The following is a 26,321-nucleotide window of genomic DNA, read 5'->3' as shown; positions in this document are numbered from 1 at the left end:
CACCTCTGATTCTTGTTTACATTTACTTTCTAACTTGTCAAAGTTGAAATATGTTTGTCTTATCCAGTATCCATAATTGACTTTAATATTTTGCATATAGATTGATTCTAAAAGTTTAAAACTAATAAAAATAAAAATTTACATGACTGTATAAAAAGCAAATGTACTTTTCTGTTGGGCCATATATTAGACTTTGATTATTTTACTTGCTGTAGTTACAACACAATGAACGACATGACTTTCAAAAGAGTACATTCCTAATACCAAGACAATATGGATCTTTTTTGACTGCTCTTTCTATTGTTGAAAATCCTGTATATTTTCAGCATGGTTTGAGTTTAAATAATGCATTTCTTATACATTTATCTCTTTTTCAACCTTAATTTTCTTTTAGGGAGAAGAAACTTAAGCCATTTGCATGTATCTTATATCTTCTAGCTTCCTACTCATATTTCCTGAACCTATTCCAATCCTACACTTTCTATTTCAGCTTCAAGACCAGCACCTTCCTTTAGCTCTAACTTATTTTCTTGTATTATGTTTTTCCTATTTTCCTCTCTTGTGCTTTCTCTTTTCATTGGCTACCACCCTAGCTAGACTGATTATACCTATATTTCTTATATCTTCACTTTTCTTATCCTTTTTTTATCTTTCACTTTCTAGTTGTTTGTTTGCTGCCTTCATTGTTGTTGTTTTGCTTGGTTCCACATTCTGAGACATTTCCCTCACCTCCTCTTTTAGTAGTGTAGTAGAATTTTTATTATTGTTCCATTATTTTATATTTTATTTCTAAGAGAACTTTCTTATTTTTGTTACCTGCTTTTCATAGTATCTTGTTCTTTTCTTAAGGGTAAAATATATTTAAAATTCTCTCTGAAGATACTTCCTAGTTTTTTTTTAAACTTTACTTAATTATACTAATGGGGCTTTCCTGGAAGCTCAGATGGTAAAGTGTCTGCCTACAATGTGGGAGACCTGGGTTCGATCCCTGGGTCGGGAAGATCCCCTGGAGAAGGAAACGGCAACCCACTCCAGTATTCTTGCCTGGAAAATCCCCTGGACTGAGGAGCCTGGTAGGCTAAAGTCCATGGGGTTGCAAAGAGTTGGACATGACTGAGCGACTTCACTTTATTATTACTTCTATTTTCTGTTCATCTTTTTGCATCCCTTATCAATCAGTATTGTAGCTTTTTTCAATAGCTTGTGGATATTTTATTGTCAGTTCCCATCTTAGATGGGGCAACAGAAGTGCTGGCTGGGAGCCCTGAGTATGGGAGTGGGGTTGACTAGCAGACTTCTTTTCCAGTGAGCATGTGGGTTCCAGCCACCATGGTGTGGTATCCACAAATGTTAGAATGAGAAGAACTTTACTCTGGACCCTGAATTCCAGTGCTACCCACAATGATACTTTTCAATCATTTATTCAATTTCATAAAAGACACACCACTCAAATTTTTGATACAGAAAGTAATTGGTTATTGATTATTCTATATGAGGATCAGGAGTAGGGAATGAAAGGCTGTTTTTTTCGCTCCCACTTCTTACTCCATGTTCTGCTGGGCTGGTGGAACTCAAGTCTGGAGCATCTCTTGATTGTTTCTGAGCAGGTCAGGGACTTTCTCATCTGTTACTCTCTATATAACCCAGACTGTGGTTTTCTCCACTATGACATCTCTTCATTTTTCTCACCCCCTGCAAACTTAGTGAAATATGTCATGTCCTAGTGACCTATCTTGTTCTCTGCATCATTGTGTATTTATGTTCCTTTATCATTATTTTCACAGTACCTCAAGAGAGATAAGATGTCATACCTGTGCTTGTTTTGCTGTTTTGGGCTAATACTATTTTAAAATTTGTGTCCAAAACCAAATTTCTGATCTTCCGAGATAGGAATATCTGGTTCTTTATTCCAATAAATTAAATTAAAAGAACCTCTGAGATCATCCTTAGCTCTCTCTCTCTTATGTCATATATCTGGTTCATTCAGTAAATCTTTTGGCTTCACATTAAAAATGTATCAGGAACCTAACCATTTCTCACCACCTCTATTCCAGGCACTCTGCTCTCCCTATCTCTGTTTCTATACCCTTACTTACAACTTTTCAACAGAGGAACCAGAACAATCCTGTCAAAATGTCACCCCAAATCCATCCCTTGCTCAAAACAATGTAATAGATACTTGTGTCATTAGAGTAAAATCATTCTCAGAGTGGCCACCTACCGCTATTTGGGTCACTTGCCGACACATCCAGCCTCTCCCTCTGCTCTCTCCCTGCTCATCATTCCCTCCACCAATGTGCTGGGTCATACCTGCCTCAGCACCACTCTCCTCTGTGATGACCACTTGACACACTCCATCATTTGCAATGTCTCCCTCATAGATCATCGTATCTTAGTGTGACTATGGCTGATGAACTGATTTATTTATTTATTTTATGACTCCATTTCATAGTCATTATTACCTTATTAGTTTTACCTCTGTATTATGTGCTTGTGTGTTTAGTGAAATATGTACTTATCACAGTCTGTGTTCAAATACTATTATACAATTTCAGGTAAAATGTGAGAACTTTACAACAGCATATTTCAATTTTCTCTTTCTATGCTTCAGACTATTGTTGGCACACGTTTAGTTCTAAATTTAAAATATACTACACGACATACTGCTATTATTTTCATATAGATTAAAAAAACTTTATTGAGATATAATTCATCCATCTAAAGTGTGAAATTCAGTTGTTATTTTTTCCTTTCTTTTTTTTAAATTAATTTATTTTAATTGGAGGCTAATTACTTTACAATATTGTATTGGTTTTGCCATATATCAACATGAATCCACCACAGGTGTACATGTTTCCCATCCTGAACCCCCCTCCCACCTCCCTCCCCTTACCATCCCTCTGGGTCATCCCAGTGCACCAGCCCCAAGCATCCTGTATCCTGCATTGAACCTGGACTGGTGATTCGTTTCTTATGTATCCCCCCAAATGCTTCCTATCTCCCTTCTCTGCTTTATTCCTTCCTAGCTCCTATTACCATCTTATTTATTTTGTTTATCATCACCCTACCCCCACCATTAAGTAAGCTTCATGAAGACAATCATTTTTGTTTATTTTATCCCCAGCACTCAAAACTGTGGCTGGTACAGAGTAGGCAATGAAGTATTTGTTGAGTGAATGATTATTATTATATAACCAATATATTAAAATGTAATTTTCAAAAAAAACTTATTCTTAAGGGCAGCCTATTCCTTGGGAGCATTTGATGCATTGGAAAGATAAACATAACAACCGATATTAAGGCAGTAGATGAAACAGATCAACCTGCCACTTTCAAAGGGTGTCAGGTATTTTTCCATAGTAATTAAGCATGGAAGCCAAGTTTTCTTAAATTTCTTCTTCCTTTCCAAAAATTATAGTTTTTTTAAAAAGTATTTTTGTGTCTTCTTTAAAGCTAGATACACAGGAAATACAATCAGGGCTTTCTCAGCTGCCAGAGAGGCAGAGGAATAAGGAGGAAGCAGCTTATTTCTGTTTTATTGGGTGACTGGAAAGAAAGGGAAGATGCTGCTGCTTAATCAGTTTCTGACTTCTTTCCTGGGGAAAAGCAGACTTGCATTCACAGTAGCCCACAGTCTGAAATCATGATTATTTCTGAGTCCTGGCATATATATCCTCCCTTAAGTTGGGCATTGATTCCTCTTTGTGGCACCCTTGAATCCTGCCTGGCTCAAAAGAAGCTCTCCTGGGGAAGGTGGGTAGGTATATTTTCTGCCACAACCAACAGAATAGCAATTGGTTGTTCTTATCTGGATGTAAGAAGAGATTAATTTCTGAATTGCCTTTTTTTCTTCTTCCTTTTTTAAAACGAATGCTTTTTTTTTGGGGGGGGGGGTGACTTTGAACTTTTAAACCTTTATATGGATGTTCCAGACAGGTGACATTTTCACAATTTAAAAGTTTAAAATATATATCCTTTATCTGCCCCATAATCATCTGAAATTCAAGTGCAGAATGTGGGGTGGATCTCATTTTCCAAAAAAGAACATCCACGACTATCAAACCCTAAGACTAACAGAGAAATATATGGACCTGGTAAGAACTTGGGCCTTATTTATGATTGGATGAAGGAATATCCTAAGATGATATAGGTATGTCTTATTAATATGAGAAAGTGAGAATGCCAGTGAATGAAGATCTCATGAAACACAATAACCAAGAGGGCTAACTTTTCACATGTGTAAAAAGCAATATATATTCAATACAGTCATATTTTTGGCATATATATTCTACCTCCAAGGAGATCAGCACAGTTTTCCATTATGTTCCAAAGTATATTGCCGAAAAGAATATATGGTACCTTATTCTCTTTTTCTTCATCATTTTTTGTTTAAAAAGTCAAACTTACAGCCATTGTTCATCCACCATAAGTTGGTGCTAAATTCAAAATGAAAGTGAGATAAACTTAATTGTGTACAGAATACCTGTTAGTGTTTGAAAATTCTTATCTCAACATATATGTCCCCAGAATAAAAAGAAATATATGAACTTCATGTCTCTTGAGGTTATTTTTAAATATCTATACTATTAATTTGGAGGGAAGTCTAAGAACAGTGGAAAGTTTTTGAGGAATCAAGTTCTGTATCAGGAGTGGTCAGAGGACTGAGACAGGACCATTCACTAGTCCCTCTTTCCCCTTTCTATTTCATTTAGTAGACTATAATTTCTTTTTCTTAAAAAGCGCCCCTTTTGTGGCACAATCTCTTATTCCCTTCCCTTAACCATCTCAATTATTTGGCCAGTTGAAGATATTTTTCCTTTTCTTCGGAAAAACGTGGTAACTGATGGGTAGAGGAGGAGGAGGACAATAAATGATTCTGGGTTGTGCTTGGAAGGATGAAGAAGGTGGAAGCCATTGGGCATCCTGGCAGACCTTGGAAGAGGCCCGTGTTCAGAGCAAGAAATCTGGAATAACTAGTTCAAGGGCCTCAATATTTTCAACTCAAAAACAAGGGGATTAGAGCACATGATGTTCAAAGCCACTAGAGCTCTATAATATTCCATGAGCTATTAACTGTTTTCAAGGACCCATCAGCTTTTTTCTTCCTTTCTTGGTCCTTCCGTTCCTGCACTCTGTCCTGTTTTCCTTTCTTCTTTCCTTTTTTAAACGTCCTCCTCTGCCCCCGCAGAAGACACATTTATTGGGTACCTATTATCAATTGAGACTAAGATAGATCTTGGGAACACAAATGACTAAACTATATTTTCTGACTTTGAGCAGCTCACAAATCCAGAATAGGGTGTCAGACATAGTGACAGATAATTATAGTGTGATAAATGCAATAGAAAATAGGCATGGGATGATCAAAGAAAAGGAAGAAACTCAGTTATTCATGGAAATCATGGGACAGAGGAGAGGCAGGTGAGTTGTATATACGATGAGTCCCTAAAGGAGGCTTGGAAATTCTGCTGATGGACAGAGTGGAGAAAGGATATCTAGGAAAGCACGTAAGTCCGAAGGCACTGGTTATGAAGGCAGGAGGAATCGCAAGTGGTTAGGAACTGCTGAGGCGGAATGGTGCTGGGTCCAGGTGGTGATTTGGCAGCTCCTAAGGGCACAGGCTATGCTTGTTTTCACCACTGGCAACTCCCTAGTGCTTGGCACATGCTAGGCCTTCAGAGAATATTTACTCACTAAATGAATGACAATGACATAGACAGAAAACTTCATTTTCTAGGTAATAATGCCACAGAAATGATTTGAAGTCTGATCAGGTTTGAGGCTTTTTAAGGATCATTGCTAACAGATAGACACGCAGAGTTGGAGAACAAGGAGAGAATTCTAGAAAAGGAGGTAGAAGGTAGTTACAGAGAAGACCTGTCATGGACTTGAACAAGATGGGAGAGGGTAGCAGGATGAGGAAGGAGAGGTGGGAGCTAATTAGGAAACTCAGAGAGCTTGCAACATATTTGGATGGAGGGTAATCAACTGGTGTGGATGAAGTTAAGGCAAGCTGCCAGATGATACTTCCCAAATGAGTGAACTAGACTCTCTATGATATTCATACCTGCTCAAGTAACAGGTGTTACCCCCAAATTCTAAAATATACCCTGAAGGCTGATGTCAGTATATAAAACATTTTTTTGGAGAGCTCATCTATTTTGTGACAGCTACTTCAATAGCTAACATTTGTGTGTGTGTGTGTGTGTGTGTGTGTGTGTGTGAATTGCTCTATTTCTTTATTTTTAAATTTTATTTTATTTTTAAACTGTACAAAGTTGTATTAGTTTTGCCAAATATCAAAATGAATCCGCCACAGGTATACATGTGTTCCCCATCCTGAACCCTCCTCTCTCCTCCCTCCCCATACCATCCCTCACCAGGTTCAATGCACGATAATAGCTAACATTTTAACAGAGATCCTCTATTAAACTTTTTCTTTTTTTTTTTGCATGAGTGAGTTAACATTTAAAAAACTAACTCAAACAGTTTGGAAAATTGGCAATATCCATCTAAGCTTTGGGCTTCCCTAGTGGCTCAGATGGTAAAGAATCTGCCTGTAATGCAAGAGACTCGGGTTTGATCACTGGGTTGAGAAAAATCCCCCGGAGAAGGGAATGGTTACCCTCTCCAGTATTCAGGCCAAAGCTGAATCCTGTATCTTGGGGTGATGGGCTATCTCGCTATCATAATGCACTGAACAAGAATCTGGGATAGGAACTGGGCAGGTGGATGAGTGTCCAGGGACCCAGCCATGGAAAGGGACCTGAACCCAGAGGAAGACATGCAGAAAATAATTTTAGATTTCTTAATCCAAATAGAGAAGGCTTCACCTCTGCTGCCTTTGCACACAGAGATTCTTCACTAATCATAAGACAGATTCCATTTCTTATTGAAACTTTTTGATGAAGAGAGGTTTCCCACTGGATCCTTGAGACTTGATAGCAAACACCAACATATTGCAATCCTGTGAATCCTGCCCCTGGTTCAGAGCAATCTGTTTTCCAACCCACACAATGGTGTTTAGGCTGCATGACTTCAGGAAGAAGAAGCACAATTAGATGCCTCTGTGTCGCCTCCCACCTCAAAGGAAAGCAGAATATTAGAAAGAGGCACTAGAATTGGGCAGGAAGAAGAAAATTATTTTATGTTCAGACTCTTTGACCAATGGAAAAATTTGCATGGACCTGATAAATGGTTAACTTGTTCACATGATATAGATTTTTGGGTTGATTAAATGATCTGTCTTTTGCAGTCCATATTAACTTTACCAGTAAGATCATTTTTATATATAATTTTATTTCAATTATTTATTTTGGCTGCACTGGGTCTTCATTGCAGCACCTGGCTTCTCTAGTTGCAGCGTGCAGGCTCAGTAGTTGTGACCAATGGGCTTAGTTACTCTGCAGGATGTGAGATCTTAGTTCTCTGACCAAGGATTCAACCCAGATTCCCTGCACTCGAAGCGTGCAGTCTTAACCACTGGACCACTAGCAAAGTCCTCACCAGTCAGCTCTTTAAAGAAATTCACCAACTGGTGCAGAAAAAGCTTTGAGGATTTAAAAGTTACTTAGGATACTTACTTACTTATGCTTAGCTACTGACTTCTATTTCCTTTGTCACCGAGAAAACAGAGGCAACCAGAAAACCTCCATCATTCCCTCTACCACATGGACCGCCTACCAGCATCTCTACTGATGGACTCCGCTTTTCCTCCTCTTATCAGTTAAGTGTCCTTACTCCTGTCTGAGCCCAGTCCCTCTATTTGTGAACTAAGACAGATTCCACATTTTTTTTTTTTAACAAAGGACCAGAGAGTAAATATTTTAGGCTTTGTACTCCATATGGTTTATGTCATAATGACTCAACTATGTCTAGAGAAAGCAGCCATAGATAATATGTAAATAAATGGGTTTGTTGTGTTTCAATAAAACTATATGAAAACAAGTGATAGGTCAGGCTTGACCTCAGGCTGTACTTTCCTGAATGCTATACTAGGTCCTGCCACGCTTGCCTACTTAAGGACACGCTCCAGCAGTTCTCCAACTCTCTTGTATTCTTTACCCTCCACAGGATCATTGCCACCAGCAGACATACATGTTGTGGTTTCTCCCATCTTAAAACTATCTCTTGATCTTGCTCCCCTCTTCCAGCAATCTTTTCATCTTTCCCCTGCCTTTTACATCAAAACTTCCCACAAGAACAATCTCTTTTGTCTTCTTCATTTCTCTCCACTGATTCCTGAGCTGCTGCTGCCAAGTCGCTTCAGTCGTGTCCGACTCTGTGCGACCCCATAGAGGGCAGCCCACCAGGCTCCTCCATCCCTGGGATTCTCCAGGCAAGATTACTGAAGTGGGTTGCCATTTCCTTCTCCAAGGCATGCATGCTTGCTAAGTTGCTTCAGTCGTTTCCGACTCTGTGCGGCCCTATGGACAGCAGCCCACCGGGCTCCTCTGTCCACGGGATTTTCTAGGCAAAAATACTGGAGTGGGTTGCCATTTCCTTCTGCAGAGCCCACTCCAATAGACTTTTGATTCCATTATTCCACAAAGTTGCTCTAATCAAGGTTACCAGTGACCTCCATACCCTTGAATCTGACAGTCAGTTGTCAGCCTTCATCTTACTTGACCTGAGAGCAATAGCTGGCCCTGTTGATCACTCTCTTCTTGAAACACTGTCTTCCCCTGACTTCCAAACTCACAGACTTGCCTCACTGCCAGACCATTGACCACTCCTTGTCAGACTGCTTCTTCTGATTCTCTCTTATCCCCTCAATCTCTTCAAGTTGGCATATCAGTGACTCAGGCCTTGAACATTTTCTCTATCTACAGTTGCTTTCCGGCTGATCTCATCCTGGCTCATTAAATACTATCTATAACAGGATGACTTCCAAAATTGATGCATTCAATGCCAGGCTCATATATTTAACTGCCTACTCAACATGTCTGCTTGGGTATCTAATAATAATCTCAAACCAAACATAATCAAAGCTGAACCCTTGCTGTACACCACCAAATGTGCTCTACTTTAAATTCTCCCTTTGGAGTACGTGGTACTTCCATCCTTTCTGTCTGTTGGGTCAAAAGCCTAACATCATTCTTTATTCTTCTCTTTTTCTTACATGCAACATACAATCACAATTGTTCATGCTCTTGATGGTATCCTTAAGTAGATGTAGATACAGATACTCAGATTCCCTTCTTATCTCTACAAGCTCCCTCTTCCTTCAAGACACTAACAATCTAATTAAAATATTTCTATAGCTTCTTAACTGATCTTCCTGCTTCCATTATTGCCTCTTCCCTTGCCATCAATCATTGACTGAAGAGTTGTCAGATCATGTCTATCACCTGCTCCAAACCCTCCAGTGGCTTCCATATCCCTCAAAATAAAGTCCTTCAAAAGCCTACACCACAAAACAAGAAATCAACTTCTATTGCCTTTACTAATTTCCTTTGCTGGTACCTCCAACTTTGCCAGGAGTCCTGTATTAATACCTGTGTGTGGAGTGTGTGGAGGACTGTTGGGAGTTAACAGTGGAGGGTAAAGGGAAGGATGATGATACCCTCCATCTCTCTATAGCTCTGAGGAGGAATGAGGGCATCCCAGAGAGGGGGGCTGAAGTCAGGGACAACAAACACAGATGTGCTCATTGGTCCTCAAGGCAGTAGGAGATGCAGGAAGAAGTGTGAGACTCAGAGGACAGAGGTGAAACAAACCCCCTATTTTCCAAGTCTATTAAAGGGAGGTATCCTTTGAGGGAGCAGAGAGATCTGATCCTTAGGACACACAGGGTTGGCAAATTGTGCTGCACATCAAGAAGAATACTGTTGTTTAACTACAAAAGATACCACTTGTGTAGTCCAACCACAGAGGGAAAAATTTAAAGACACAGTTTTCTCCCCAATCCATCTTTGAAAGGAGTCACTTGTCTAAAAAAATAAATAAAAAATTAAATCTCAAGTGATTTATGTAAGAAATAAAGCATGAAAATCTGGAAAAATATATTTAGGAAAGTTGAAGTCCTGGTTCTGACAAAAAAAATTAATTAACTGAACAGATTTCTCAGGAATCGATGATACTGTTGCAGTTGAGCAACTTCCTTCAGATTTTTGCCTTCTCTGAGCACTCCACCAAGAAATACTCCCCTTCCTCCACCATCACACACTCTTCTTCTGCTTTATCCCTCCACACAGACCTCCATCTGACCCACAATCAGTGTGCTTCATCATCACAATTTCTCTATTTTCTACAGAATGCTGTGTCCCTGACACTGGCACAGAGAAGGCACCTGGCAAATGCGTGTTGAATGAATGAATGAGTCCGAATCCCTTTGTCCACAATTTCTTCCAGAGACATCTGACTTTCAGAGAAGCTCAGGTTCCTGTTGGGCGTTCTATACAATGAGGTAAACTGTCTCCTTCGGTGCGGCCACTACATAAGGTACGGTGTACGTTGGCTCCCGAGACGAAATAGAAGGTGTGATGTTATGAGACAGTACTGACAATTACAAGGGTGGAAATTAAGTTTTCAGAGCACATGGTGTTTGCAAATCTAAACCTTCTGGATGAGCAATTTCAATGGGGGAAAAATACCCTACAGAATATCACAGTCAGGGAAGGCAAAACATATTCTGTAGCTTCATTAATTATACCAGGCAAGTAGCTGCTGGAAAAATGTTTATAGATGTAGTTCTGACAGGGAATACTACAGGGCTTGCTAATCACAATCTCTAAAGGAAATTAATGAGCAGAAGACCACAGAGAGGAGAAAATTAAAATGTTTAGAACATAAGTGCACAAAGGTTTATTGTGACATAAAATATGCAGATTGGTTTGTAATATGAAATCTATATTCACTCATAGGAAAAGCCTCCCTGTAAGTTACTGTCATGTAGTAAATCCTTCTGACTGAGAGTTAATGAATATTATAAATTGGTCATTTTACTAAGAACTGAATATGATTGTATTCTAGCAGTGATATTTTAAAATTATTGTAGAAATATTTACTATTTATTTATCTATGTTCATTCTTCCATCCAATCATACATACATATACTGAGAAGTGAAGTGTATACACTCAACTGATTACCAGCTGGTACCGGAATAAGAATGATTGCAAAGCAAGTACAATGCGGCCACACAGACAGTGTTTCACTGAACTGAAGTCTCTCCAAGCACAAATTATACCATAGACGTAAATGGGTGACTTAGTACTTGAAGATATAAAGTAGATTGAGTTTGTAAAACAGCCTCTAAAAAGTAGCTTCTCAAGACTTCAGAGTATCAAAACTAGATAGTATTTTATTCATTCCATTGTAAGAATTAAAGTTGCTATTATGCAACTTTTGGAAATAAACCTCTACCATATTCGGTAATTGATGCTTTAGAACTCTTGAGAATCCCTTGTACTGCAAGGAGATCACACCAATCAAACCTAAAGGAAATCAACTCTGAATATTCATTGGAATGACTGATGTTGAAGCTGAAGCTCTAATACTTTGGCCACCTGATGCGAAGAGCTGACTCATTAGAAAAGACCCTGATGCTGAGAAAGATTGAAGGCAGAGAAGAAGAGGATGACAAGGATGAGATGGTTGGATGGCATCACCGACTCAATGGACATTAGCCTGAGCAAACTCTGGGAGATGGTGAAGGACAGGGAAGCCTGGCATGCTGCAGTCCATGGGGTTGGGGTTGCAAAGAGTAGGACATGACTGGAGAGACTGAACAACAACAAATAATCACCAATAAATTAGAGGTCAGGACATATTATTTGGTGTATGTAGCTCAGAAAAATATCAGAGCACTGAAGGTCAAAAAATTATAGATCATAATGCTCAGACAATGAACACTGGCCTGACATGACCCCATAGTTGTCATCCATGAGGTGAGAAGCTATATAAGGCCACAGATATGATATGCAGATTTCAACTTTTACTTAGATTCATATACTTTTTTTGCCACTTAATTTATTTTTTAACTGAAGGATAATTGCTTTGCAGAGTTTTGTTGTTTTCTGTCAAACATCAACAATAATCAGCCATAGTTACAGCCATGTCCCCTCTTGAAAGAAACTGTATGTAGGGTTAGGATCAACATTGAAAGTGAAAGTGAAAGTCCCTCAGTCATGTCCAACTCTTTGTGACCCCATGGACTATATGGTCCATGGAATTCTCCAGGCCAGAACACTGGAGTGGGTAGCCTTTCCCTTCTCCAGGGGATCTTCCCAACCCAGGGATTGAACTCAGGTGTCCCGCACTGCAGGCGGATTCTTTACCAGCTGAGCCACAAAGGAAGCTCAAGAATACTGGAGTGGATAGCCTATGCCTTCCCAGTGGATCTCCCCAACCCAGGAATCAATCCGGGGTCTTCTGCATTGCAGGCGGATTCTTTACCAGCTGAATTACCAAGGAAGCCCCAGGACCATCATTAGTATCTTACAAACTATAATCATGGAAAAAGAAAGCTTTCCCTTGAATATGTTCATTTCAAGCTCTTTTAATGGCAATTGAATAGTTTTAGAGAAATCATCAAATTACTTGAGTCCAAGTTGCCCAGAAGTTCATAGCTTCTTGTTTGATATACCCTACCTTTCTTCTGATTATTTCTGTATTCGTCTGAAAGGCCCACTATCTTAGTAAATTAGAAACTCTTTAATGAAGAATCCTTATCTAATTCATCTTTCTAGTACATGGCTGAATAAATATTTTTTATTATTTTTTATTTAAATTTTTAAGAATTTTTCATCCTTTCTCATACTAATTGAGCAGTTACTATGTACATAATCATGGATTAGGTGCTGCCCATTGTAAAATAAATTGAATAGGTATTGAAAATGTCTGCCTTTGAGGAGACAGATGGAAAGAAGAAGGTAAGGCTAAGAGAAAATAAGTTGGGATAAGATGTTTAGATGAAATGGAATGTGGTTTCATCTATATTTTCTTTTGAAAAGAAATGATATCAAATGCCTAATTTCTAAGGAAAAAATCCATAATTTTAAGTCAACGCCATTATTTGAAAGTATTTGAATCACACTTCTAATTGGCAGCGAGTTGATTTATAGATGGAATTTTAACACAAGATAAATATGATGAAAACTCAAAGTCTTTCAAAGGAATCAGGATAATATCATACGAATTCAGATTGAGGTGATCAGCTTCAAAGGTTTCAATCCACCATACCTTGGCCACTTCTTCTTGGAAAGCCACGAGGTTCAAATGGGAGATGTTCACTAAGTCAGGCCCATACACCACTGTGATCATGCGATGTTCCAGGCGCCCAATGTTCCCCACATCCAGAAGTTCACGTAATTTAGGGTCCTGGATAATAAACAAAGATGAAAAAATTAGTTAGCTAGAGATCCCAACATGGCAGCATAATTTCAGAAGAATTAGAGCTAGAATGCCCCCAAAACAAAGTTTCCTTTTATTCTTTGATTTTTTTAATTTTAAAATTTTTATTGAAGCACAGTTGATTGACAATGTTGTGTTAGTTTCAGGTGTATAGTAAAGTGATTTGGTTTATATATATATATATATATATATATATATATGTAAAGCTTCCCTATGTAATATAACATTTTGGAGAAGGAAATGGCAACCCACTCCAGTGTTCTTGCCTGGAGAATCCCAGGGACGGGACCGGGCCTCGTGGGCTGCCGTCTCTGGGGTCGCACAGAGTTGGACACGACTAAAACGACTTAGCAGCAGCAGCAGAGACAGAGAGGGAGAGGGCAATGGCACCCGACTCCAGTACTCTTGCCTGGAAAGTCCCATGGATGGAGCGGCCTGGTAGGCTGCAGTCCATGGGGTCGCAAAGAGTCGGACACGACTGAGCGACTTCACTTTCACTTTTCACTTTCATGCATTGGAGAAGGAAATGGCAACCCACTCCAGTGTTCTTGCCTGGAGAATCCCAGGGACGGGGGAGCCTGGTAGGCTGCTGTCTATGGGGTCGCACAGAGTTGGACACAACTGAAGCAACTTAGCAGCAGCAGCAGCAGCAGAGACAGAGAGCGGAGAAGGCGATGGCACCCCACTCCAGTGTTCTTGCCTGGAAAATCCCATGGACAGAGGAGCCTGGTGGGCTGCCGTCCATGGGTCGCACAGAGTCGGACACGACTGAAACGACTTAGCTTAGCAAAGCTTCCCTGGTGGCTCAGACAGTAAAGAATCTGCCTGTAATGCAGAAGACCTAGGTTCATTTCCCGGGTCAGGAAGATCCCTTGAAGAAGGAAATGGCTACCCACTCTAGTATTCTTGCCTGGAGAATTCCATGGGCAGAGAAGCCTGATGGGCTACAGTCCATGGGTTGCAAACAGTCAGACATGACTGAGCGACTAACACTTTCACTTTTCATATGAATATATTCTTTTCCAGATTTTTTTTCCCTCATAGATTATTACAGGATATCTAGTGTGTATATGTTAATCCCAAGCTCCTAATTTATCCTTCCTCCCTCCTTTCTTCTTTGGTAACCATGTTTGTTTTCTATGACTGTGTTGTAAACAAGTTCTTTTGTATCATATTTTTAGATTCCACATATAGCAATATCATATGATGCTTGTCTTTCTCTGTGTGGCTTACTTCACTTAGTATGATAATCTCAGGACAAAGTTGCCTTTTATTCTTAATAGAAATTGGTATGACTTGAAGTCTCTCACCCCAGAAAAGCCCAGAGAGGTGAAACAACTTGCCCAAAGGTTGTGGAGAAAGGATTTCTGGATCAAGATTTATGATACTCATGGTATCATGGTAAGTGAAAGAAGTCAGAAAGAGAAAGACAAATACCGCATGATATCACTTACCTGTAATCTAAAAGTTCTGAAATCATAGTAACAGAGATTATAGAGTGGTGGTTATCAGGAACTGGAGGATGGGAAAAAATGGGAAGATGTTGGTCAAAGGGTATAAATTTCCAGATATAAGGTGTGAACATCTATTGTCCAGCATGTGATTATAATTAATATTGATAATGTTATATTACATACTTGAAAAATAGGAGGGGAGTAGATCTTAAATGCTCTTACCAGAAGAAAAGAAGTGATAATTATGTGAGGTGATGGAGGTGTTAGCTAACACTCTGCTGGCAACCATTTTGCAATATGTAAGTGTAACAAACCAACATGCTGTGAACGTAAGCTTCCAAGGTGATGTCAGTTATATCTCAATAGAACTGGAAGGAAGACGTCTGCAGTGAAGATCATTCTGTCATTCAGTAACACATTTTTATGTGTCACAATTCTCCCTCGATTTCCTCCAATCAACCCATGAATTGAAATGCAAAAATCTCATCCCTCTCCTCATGGACACATTTTAAATGAAAAAGGTGGTTCTGGCAGAATCAAAGCATAGCAATGCCATCTAGGGCTGGGTCAGGAAATTAGCTGAGGGTGCAGCGCGGGCCACCTCCAGCATCAGCAATGGAGAAAGCGTGGCTGTGAGATGCAGCAAGATGCCAGCACAGGCGACTGCTGCTGTTCAGCTGCTCAGTCTTGTCTGACTTTTTGTGACCCCATGGACTGCAGCACACCAGGCTTCCCTGTCCTTCACCATCTCCTGGAGCTTGCTCAAACTCATGTCCATTGAGTCAGTGATGCCAGCCAACCATCTCGACCTTTGTTATCTCCTTCTCCTCCTGTCTTCTATCTTTCCAAGCACCAGGGTCTTTTCTAGTGAGTTGGTTCTTCACATCAGGTGACCAAAGTATTGGAGTTTCAGCTTCAGCATCAGTCATTCCACTGAACACCCAGGACGGATCTCCTTTAGGATGGACTGGTTGGATCTTGTTGCAGTCCAAGGGACTCTCGAGAGTCTTCTCCAATACCACAGTTCAAAAGCATCAATTCTTTGGTTCTCAGGCTACTTGATGGTCCAACTCTCACTTCCATAAACGAGATGGACTTTTGTTAGCAAAGTAATGTCTCTGCTTTTTAGTGCTCTCTCTAGGTTTGTCACAGCTTTTCTTCCAAGGAGCAAGTGTCTTTTGATTTCATGGCTTCAGTCACCATCTGCAGTGATTTTGGAGCCCCCCAAAATAAAGTCTGTCACTGTTTCCATTGTTTCCCCTTGTATTTTCCATGAAGTGATGGGACTGGATGCCATGGTCTTAGTTTTCTGAATGTTGAGTTTGAAGCCAGCTTTTTCACTCTTCTCTTTCACTTTCATCAAGAGGCTCTTTAGTTCCTCTTTGCTTTCTGTCATAAGGGTAGTATCATCTGCATATCTGAGATTAGTGATATTTCCCCTGGCAATCTTGATTCCAGCTTCTACATATCCAGCCCAGCAATTTGCATGATGTACTCTGAATATACATTAAATAAGCAGTGTGACAATATACATCCTTGATGTACTCCTTTCTCAACTTGGAACCAGTCCATTGTTCCATGTCCAGTTCTAATTGTTGCTTCATGACCTGCATACAGGTTTCTCAGGAGGCAGGTGAGGTGGTCTGGTATTCCCAAATCTTTAAGAATTTTCCACAGCTTGTTGTGATCCATGTAGTCAAAGGCTTCAGTATATAGTCAGTGAAGCAGAAGTAGATGTTTTTTCTGGAATTCTCTTGCTTCTTCTATGATCCAACGGATGTTGGCAATTTGATCTCTGGTTCCTCTGCTTTTTCTGAATCCAGCTCAAACAACTGGAAATTCTTGACTCACATACTGTTGAAGATGTGAGAGAATTTTGAGCACTACTTTGCTAGCATGTGAGATGAATGCAATTGTGCAGCAGTTTGAACATTCTTTGGCATTGCTCCTCTTTGAAGTTGAAATGAAAACGGACATTTTCTAGTCCTGTGGCCCCTGCTGAGTTTTCCAAATTTGCTGGCATACTGAGTGCAGCACTTTAACAGTATCATCTTTTAGGATTTGAAATAGCTTAGCTGGAATTCCATCACCTCCACTAGCTTTGTTCTTAGTGATGTTTCCTAAGGTCCACTTGACTTTGCACTCCAGGATGTCTGGCTCTAGGTGAGTGATCAGACCATCATGGTTATATTGGTCATTAAGATCTTTTCTGTATAGTTCTTCTGTGTATTCTTGCCACCTCTTCTTAATATCTTCTGCTTCTGTTAGGTCCATACCATTTCTGTCCTTTATTGTGCCCATCTTTGCATGAAATGTTCCTTTGGTATCTCTATTCTAGTCTCACAAATACTGGGATTTGGACATAGAGAAATTCTGCAGTCTTTGCAGAGCAGATGTTCTTTAGGAAATCAGAAGCATGTATCTTTTGGAGACCTAGACAGGCTGGGAAAAGGATGTTTCCAAAGTTTCTGAATTCATAATAAAATCTACCATAGTGCTCTGTTGGTTTGGCTGAATTTATTTTCCTTTCATAAGACAGGTCCTGAAGAAAATGAGAGGGTCATGCAGAAAACTAGCCTCAAATGAATCACTTAGCAAATTTGCAGCCAGCTTCTGAGCAAGGAATAACTTACATTCTTATTTATTTAACTACATGCTGGATCAACACAGCTTAATGACTTAGGCTGGCTATTCTGATCTCCCTTCTGAGGTTTTTATACACAGTACCCTTGTAAAGAAATAGAGAACTAGAAAAAACAAACAAACAAACAAACAAAAAAGAAGAAAGTACTATCTTTCTAGCTGAGCTATTTTATTTGGTGACATTAATTCTCCCTTTACTTAATAAACATTCTCCTCTGTTTGGCTGTATGAAGAGGAACCCTTCAGGTAAGTTAGGAAGACAGAAAATCTCATTTCAAAGCTGCACTCAATATAACAGAAACTTCAATTTAACTAACACATTGATAATTTGTTAAGAACGTCAGGTTTCTGTGAAAGATCAAACGCTATCACAAAAACGTAATTTGCATGACCTAGAAAAGGAAAGGAATACAGTAAAAAAAATACTAAACAAACAATCATAGCAAGAGGGGAAATTTTTATCATTTTACCATTAATGAAAAATTAAGGAAAAATGTTCAGGAAGAATGAACTTTTTCTGAAGGCTGATTAAAGAACGATACCAGCTGTTGTGTGAAACAATTAACTGCATCCCAGGTTTTGAACACCACTGAGGCAAGGTTCAGAGAGAAAGCACATTGATCAGTACTTAAATTTTTTTGGTGTACTTGAAGAAAATTATAATCCTCAGAAACCACCTGAAACTTGTAATTATAAAGCTCTAGTGATTATAGAGTTCATTGATATCCTTATTTCTACATTGAATGGGACGATTTGGGGAAATGAAAGGGCTCTCTGACTTTGTACCGTTCCTTCCTTCCAGTGAGAGCCACGTGATCCATCCTCTGGCTCTTTTTTCTCTCAAGTATTTTCTTTTCCTTCTATACACTTTCCTGCCTGATTCACATGTCCATTAAAAATACTTTTGCCTACTTATTAAATCAATAGTTTAATATTGATTAAATCAATCAATAGTTGATTGATTCATGGATTCATTAGAATTTCCCTTGAGAAATAGGCAAGTAGAAAGCATCCAGAGAATGTGCCCAGAATAGAAAATAATTCTGGAAAAAGACTTCTAGAATTCTCACTCTCCCTAACAATACTGATAGGTACAGAATTTATAAGAAAGATGACTCTATGGAATTTCCATAAGTTTTCCCACTAATGACTGTTCATATATATTTTAAAAAGCTATTGGTTTTATGTAACTAAATTTTTGTAATGAAGTATTTAGGAGTGATATCTAGGATTGCGGGGATAATGCAGGCTGGCAAATGACAGTGATGGTTGAACATGAGGGGTAGTTATTTGAGGATTTATTATTATATCCCTATGTATCTGAGATGAAAGTGAAAGTTGCTTCGTCATGAATGACTTTTGTAACCCCATGGACTATACAGTCCATGGAATTCTCCAGGCCAGAATTCTGGAGTGGGTAGCCATTCCCTTCTCCACGGGATCTTCCCAACCCAGGGATAGAACCCAGGTCTCCTATATTGCAGGCGGATTCTTTACCAGCTGAGCCACCAGGAAACAAGTTAACAATTATACAATAAATGAAAAGATTATTGAGCATGAACTGGAGAAGCAAGACATTTGCAATGATTTTTTCAAGGGAAACCACACTAGTTTAGAGTTATGTAGTTCTGAAAGTAAACAGAGAAATCATTTAAATATATAAGAAGCAACTTTCTAATACCCTTTCTTGGTGATGGATCAGAATTTTTAAACTGTATCTTTCTTTTCCATCCTTAATGATTTTATTTCTCTTTAAAATTGACCCTTTTCTTCATCTGTTTCATTTTTATCAACACCAAACTTGGTTATATTAGAAATACCTTCCTGAAGACATGACTTCACTTTTCTTTTCCCCTAAACTCTAAGTTTTCTCATTTTGAACACAACAGCCCAATCCGATGTGGTAGCTTCAAGTCTCATTCTTCATTCCTGAGCAGACTGAGATGTGAAGGGTATTTTCGAAAAAGATATTGATCCTTTCAAGTACCAAAAGTTGCCCTCTATTGTTTTCCGCAGAGGAAATCCTAGGAGAATAGGCAAAAGAGGGAAATCACCTGGAAGAATAAAGAGCAAAGGCACCCCGTGTTTGCAGAAACTTCTAAGTGGAAGGGCCTGAAAGTAAATGTGTCTAGGGAGTTCCTGGCAGTCAGTGGCTAGAACTTGGCGTTTTCACTGCCCGGCGTTTCAGTCCCTGGTTTGGGAACAAAGATCCGCATAGCACAGCCAACAAACAAATAAACACAAACAAACAAAAAATAAAATAAGCATGTCTAAACTATGGTTGTCTCTGGGGGACTGTTTCTCAGGTCTGGGGACATGAGTGGCTGCATTTCAAAAACAAACAAAATAAAACTATGCTGCAACAATAACAAAAGTCTACAGACAATCTGCATAAACCCTCTCCCCAGAACCTATTCTACTAAGGAAATTTATATCTTGCTTCTCATTGATGGAATCTCCTGACCAGTTTTCAGAAAAGGATTTACCTACATGGGTTACTACGAGATTCAAACATATTTCTTAGTTCCTGAAATGATAAACATTCTTTGCAATTTTTACAAAGGAAAAAACAAGCTATCTCCACAACTCTATAAAAATATTAAATTTCTCTGTTGCAGAGCCTGAAAGAGTATAGCTCAGAAAAAAATCAGGTGAGGTGAACTTGGAATTTCTAGTTTCAGGAATCTGTCACTTAGGCCTACTCTCCCCAGAGAAGAGCCCTCATGTGTCTCCACAGCTGGAATTAGCCAGACCAACAAAGATTCCTGGCAGTTAAATGTACTTTTAAAGTTAAGTGCTGGATCATCTCTGTTGCCATAAAAGTTACAAAATAGAGACTGTCTGACTAAATAAACTCATTTTCTCTCAAGCATCAGGATTCATGATTAAATTACTTCAGTTCTACTGCAAAGAAAGCTAAACTGCTCAGATTAATGATTCCCATTTCTAGGAAAAAGGCAACTGAAAAAGTCAAGACTAGTCTACACCTGAGATAGTGTGTGTTACTATAATTATATCATTCAACATGGTTGAAATTAATAAAAGAGAGCATCACAAGCTAAAGGATGATTTTTAAAAGAGTCAAATTCCAGTTTCAACATTCATTCTTTGATTTATATGACTTTTAAAGAAAAACTATTTGTAGTTCAGATATTCACAAAATAAAAAATCTTTTCAAGACCTTTAGATTTCATTTTGACACAAGAAAACATTCTTGGTGCAGAAAACATACTTCACTCATTTTTTATCCCCATAAAATACATCTTGACTGGATGTTAGGCTTATGGAGGCAATTTACATATTAGGCTAATTTCATTCCTATCACTTAATACAGCATTTTCAATCTGAATTACAGTTAAATGGATGTAACTTTAATCCATCATTTACATAAAAGCTAGGTATGTAAAAGTCTATTAAAACTCAGTACAGCAATCAGAAATGAAAGAGATAGATTAATTATTAAACTAAAGTGACGTTAGTATGTTTATGCTTTATTTAACTCTGTTGTGAAGGAAAGATATAAACTTATGCTGAGGATGGTTTTCCATAAAAGTCATGAATTTAATTTTTGACTTTCGGAAAATAAAAAAAATAGATGAATTAATCCTCTTGGAATCAGTACTTATTCTCACTGTAAGGTTTTGCTCTCTTTTCTACAAATGTCATGAGGAATACCATTCTCTTCTTAGGATGTACCAGTAGTTTAGCTCACACAGCCAGCAAGCCTTTTTGGATAAACACTCACCACGTGCGTGGACTGAACACCAAAATGCCGTGCCGTGAACACCCCCCTCCACAGAGGGGAAGACCTGGAGTACGTGCGAGCTGTGCGTGCACACCAAGTTGCTTCAGTGTGGTTGACTCTGCAACCTTATGGACTGTAGACCCCCAGGCTCCTCTGTCCCTAGGATTCTCCAGGTAAGAATACTGGAGTGGGTTGCCATGCCCTCCTCCAGGGGATCTTCCCGACCCAGGGATCGAATCTGCATCTCTTATGTCTCCTGCATTGGCAGGTGGGTTCTTTACCCCTAGTACCACCTGGAAAACCCAGGTGGGTGTTGTTTATCCATTTTTTCCTGTAAGTGACAATGGGGGAGCTTGAATATTTTCAGCTCTTCTTTTAGATGGAAGGAAGAGTTAGGTGAGAATAGACTGACTATAGCAAAGGAAAGTGACTATCAGCAAATATTAGAAAGAAAAAGAGCAGTACCGACCTTCTTATCTTACAGAGGCATTATCATAGCAAGAATCCTTATGCTTGTTTGGATATAGTGGTGATGAAGTTGCATACAATCTCCACTGCACATGGGAGACTTCTATGTACGAGTAAAGAAATCTTTCAGTGGTGAAGAGAAATTTTAGTTGGCCTAGCTATGCATATCCATCCAAAACAAAGTGCCTTGAAGATGCCGGATATTAGTTTATTGAGCTAAAAACTAACAAACTGTTGAAATATAAATATAAATACAACTTGATGGAGTTGATATAAAAATTGAGCAAATAGTTCAGATGGCAGAATAAACTTAAATAAACTGGCATCCGTTCAAGTCATGTTTCGTAGTGATAATTTAGGCAGCTCCTTAAAATACAAAATAATCCAAATGTGAAATTAAAATAGGAAAGAAATATGGTCTAATGGTGCCTCTTGTCTTGTTCAGAAAGAATGGAAGCTAAACAGCCAAGTTCAATCATTATTAGCACAATCATCTTTCAGTTCAGTTCAGTTCAGCCGCTCAGTTGTGTCCGACTCTTTGCGACCCCATGAACTGCAGCATGCCAGGCCTGCCTGTCAATCATCTTTATGGAATGTCAAATGCATGAAATATATAGCAGTTGTTTTTTTTTGAAAAGTCAGTGGGAAGAGTAGTCAGTTTCCTCCACCACATCTAGTCAGTATTTGTCAAACTGAAAAATTCTGAAGTATAGATAGCTTGTCATTCATTCCTCAAACTCTCCCCATGGCCTTCTTTGACACATGCAGCCACCACCTAACTGTCAGCTAAATTCATATGCACAGTCATTTCCACTCCAATGCATGAAGAGCCACACGTCCTGAGGGCTCGTGGTCTGTGCAAATCAGGCAATTAGCCCTCGTATCTCCCTTCCTGTTTAAAATCCACCATAGAAAGGTGACATGTAGTCCCCTTGAGCTTTGTGTGTGTGAGCTGCTTCTGGGTAAGTTTCAATATCACTGTGCCCAAGTTTTAGAATAATGAGGCCCGTTTGTTAAAAGAGTGCAGATAATGTTTACTAAGTTGTCTCTAGGCCATGAGTCCTTTATTGGTTAGATTTTTTTTTTTTCCTGTTTTGTTGTGGGATCTGCCTCCTTATGTGGTATTTGACACAGTTAGAGGGCACCCATGCGGTTTCTGAAACCTCAGAATGTAAGTTTAAATTAAGCATATAAAAAAAGAAGGTCCAACAATTCCCTACTAATGACAAACACAAACAATGCTCCCTTTGCCATTTCTGGAAAATCTGGGTGCTTAGCATAGATGCTAAGGACTTCTGACAGTTGGAGGGAGACCGTGGAAATTGTATCCTGTTTCACTGACTGAGTTTTGAGTGAGCCAGTTAAAAGTAATGCAACTTCTTGAGTTTTCTTAACCCTTCTGTGATTCAGTGTCTTTGTTACAGGAATAAATGAATAATTATATGTTAACTGCTCAGGGCAGCACATAACAAGAAATCAATACTTGAAAAAGAAATCAATAGCCTGAAAATGAAATACAATATGGCGGCATCTACTGGATAATTTAATTTCTTAAGGGCACCAGAACATGTTAAAATATAGGTAGAAGCTGTAAATATATAAATGTAAATATAAATATATGTCAGAAAGACATATATTTATATTTACATTTATATATTTACAGCTTCTACCTATATTTTAAACACACACACACTTAACTTTTATATTTTCCTTAACTTGCTCTTCCACAAGAAGCATAATTTAAAGAGTGCTAAAAGACACTTCTACAACTATTATGTTTCTGACTCCTATGTTTAACCAGCTTCGACTTATTTTTTCTGAGCTTCAGCTTAATTTTCACTCACATGCTTGATGATGATGCCTACTCACTTTAAAGCATTAGTGTGGTGATCACATTTAAATCTGCAACTGTACTGTGTCACATGTAAAGAAATAATTCATATATTTCTTATGATGACTGACATAATAAACTTATTTTAAGTATCACATGAAAAATAGCAGTGAAAAGACTGTAGGCTGCTTACCTCCTTCTCTCTCCTTATTAAAATTATAAAGAAATAGGAAGCTCAGGGGCTCCCCAGGTGGCACTAGTGCAGGAGACATAAGAGATGCAGGTTCGATCCCTGGGTCGGGAACATCCCCTGGAGGAGGGCATGGCAACCCACTCCAGCCTGGAGAATCCCATGGACAGAGGAACCTGGCAGGCTACAGTCCATAGGGTAGCACAGAGTCAGACATGACTGAAGCAACTTAGCATGCACGCATAGAAGTTTATAGGAGAAAAATTTTCCTGTCAATTTGTTATAGGAAAACTGAATGAGTTTGAAGTAAATTGGATAATTTATCTAGAACCCAAATATATTGGGTTGGCCAAAATGTTTATTCAGATTTTTCCATAGCACCTTATAGAAAAATGCAAATGAACCTTTTGGCCAATCCAATAGATGGAATATGTGTTTATTAAAGATTCTAAAAATATTTCAAATTTTCAGATTTATATCCTAGTTTTATTCATATCTCTTTTCTTTTCCATTATTCTAGATAAATTAACTATATTCCATAATGAATAAAGATCAATAATATATTATTCATTCAGGAACATAGAGCTATAAAGCTCTTTATAATTCAAAGTCTGGAGGAGGTATGATGCCTACTTTTACAAGAAATAACTGCTACTGCTACTGCTAAGTCACTTCAGTCGTGTCCGACTCTGTGCGACCCCATAGACAGCAGCCCACCAGGCTCCCCTGTCCCTGGGATTCTCCAGGCAAAAACACTGGAGTAGGTTGCCATTTCCTTATCCAGTGCAGGAAAGTGAAAAGTGAAAGTGAAGTTGCTCAGTCGTGTCTGACTCTTAGCGACCCCATGGACTGCAGCCTACCAGGCTCCTCCATCCATGGGATTTTCCAGGCAAGAGTACTGGAGTGGGGTGCCATTGCCTTCTCCGACAACAAATAACTAGTAGCATCTAAACAAGTCCTGTATTAAATATGCCTTTTAATGTACATGCTTCTCTTTGAAAGTAAGAAAATGTTTTCTAAAGCTCTTTGCTATCCATCCTTCAAAACAATTCAACATTTTACCTGAAGCCCAAAGTTGTCATCTCTAAGACTGCAACTTTCAATGAGAAAACAATTATCTTGAGAGTTATTTGAATGTTTCTAGTCAGTAATATTAGGCAGGTCAATAATATCTCCATGCCATTATGATATCACCAAGATTGTTAGTACATTTCTAAACAGGAATGAAATGAGAATTCAACGAGTTTGAAGCTCTCAAAACTTTACAAAAATTGTACAAAAAAGCAATTAGGTATTCCCAGGACATTATTAGCCAATTCTTTGCATTTTACTTGTCCACGTGCACTTAGTTTTTTAAAATTAATTAATTAATTTTAATTGGAGGCTAATTAGTTTACAATATTGTAGTGGTTTTTGCCATACATTGACATGAATCAGCCACGGGTGTACATGTGTCCCCCATCCTGAACCCCCCTCCTACCTTCCTCCCCATCTCATCCCTCAGGGTCATCCCAGTGTACCGGCCCTGAGTGCCCTGTCTCATGCATCGAACCTGGACTGGTGATCTATTTCACATATGCTAATATATATGTTTCAATGCTATTCTCTCAAATCATCCCACCCTCGTCTTCCCCCAGAGTCCAAAAGTCTGTTCTTTACATCTGTGTCTCTTTTGCTGTCTCCCATATAACATCATCATTACCATCTTTCTCAAACCCGGGTCTCCTGAATTCCAGGCAGACACTTTAACCTCTGAGCCACCAGGGAAGCCCCATCTAAAGTCCATATATATGCATTAATATACTGTATTGGTGTTTTGCTTTCTGACTTACTTCATTCTGTATAATAGGCTTCAGTTTCATCCACCTCATTAGAACTGATTCAAATGCATTCTTTTTAATGGTTGAGTAATAGTCCATTGTGTATATGTACTACAGCTTTCTTATCCATTTGTCTGCAGATGGACATCTAGGTTGCTTCCATGTCCTAGCTATTGTAAACAGTGCTGTGATGAACATTGGGGTACATGTGTCTCTTTCAATTCTGGTTTCCTTGGAGTGAATGCCCAGCAGCGGGATTGCTGGGTTGTATGGCAGTTCTATTTCCAGTTTTTTAAGGAATCCCCACACTGTTCTCCAGAGTGGCTGTGCTAGTTTGCATTCCCACCAACAGTGTAAGAGGGTTTCCTTTTCTCCACACCTTCTCCAGCATTCATTGTTTGTAGACTTTTTGATAGCGGCCATTCTGACTGGAGTGAGATGGTACCTCATTGTGGTTTTGATTTGCATTTCTCTGATAATGAGTGATGTTGAGCATCTTTTCATGTGTTTGTTAGCCATCTGTATATCTTCCTCGGAGAAATGTCTGTTCAGTTCTTTGGCCCATTTTTTGATTGGGTCATTTATTTTTCTTGTATTGAGCTGCATGAGCTGCTTGTATATTTGTGAGATTAATTCTTTGTCAGTTGCTTCATTTGCTATTATTTTCTCCCACTCTGAAGGCTGTCTTTTCACCTTGTTTATAGTTTCCTTCATTGTGCAAAAGTGTTTAAGTTTAATTAGGTCCCATTTGTTTATTTTTGCTTTTATTTCCATTACTCTGGGAGGTGGGTCATAGAGGATCTTACTGTGATTTTT

General features: G+C 38.9%; 1 protein-coding gene across 3 annotated transcripts in view; it reads right to left on the bottom strand.

Moving 5' to 3' along the window:
* PLCB1 (phospholipase C beta 1) overlaps positions 1-26,321 on the bottom strand; it is an 850,060-nt gene that overhangs the window by 280,693 nt on the left and 543,046 nt on the right. For all 3 annotated transcript variants that reach the window (XM_055543363.1, XM_055543364.1, XM_055543365.1), the window contains exon 4: positions 13,184-13,321. In XM_055543363.1, the coding sequence (XP_055399338.1) occupies positions 13,184-13,321 (138 nt within the window). The remainder of the gene's footprint in view (positions 1-13,183; positions 13,322-26,321) is intronic.

The sequence above is a fragment of the Bubalus kerabau genome, chromosome 13 (assembly GCF_029407905.1).
Source record: "Bubalus kerabau isolate K-KA32 ecotype Philippines breed swamp buffalo chromosome 13, PCC_UOA_SB_1v2, whole genome shotgun sequence".
Taxonomy (NCBI): domain Eukaryota; kingdom Metazoa; phylum Chordata; class Mammalia; order Artiodactyla; family Bovidae; genus Bubalus; species Bubalus kerabau.
Note: the sequence above shows the minus strand (reverse complement) of the source record. Positions and strands in the feature narration are given on the sequence as shown.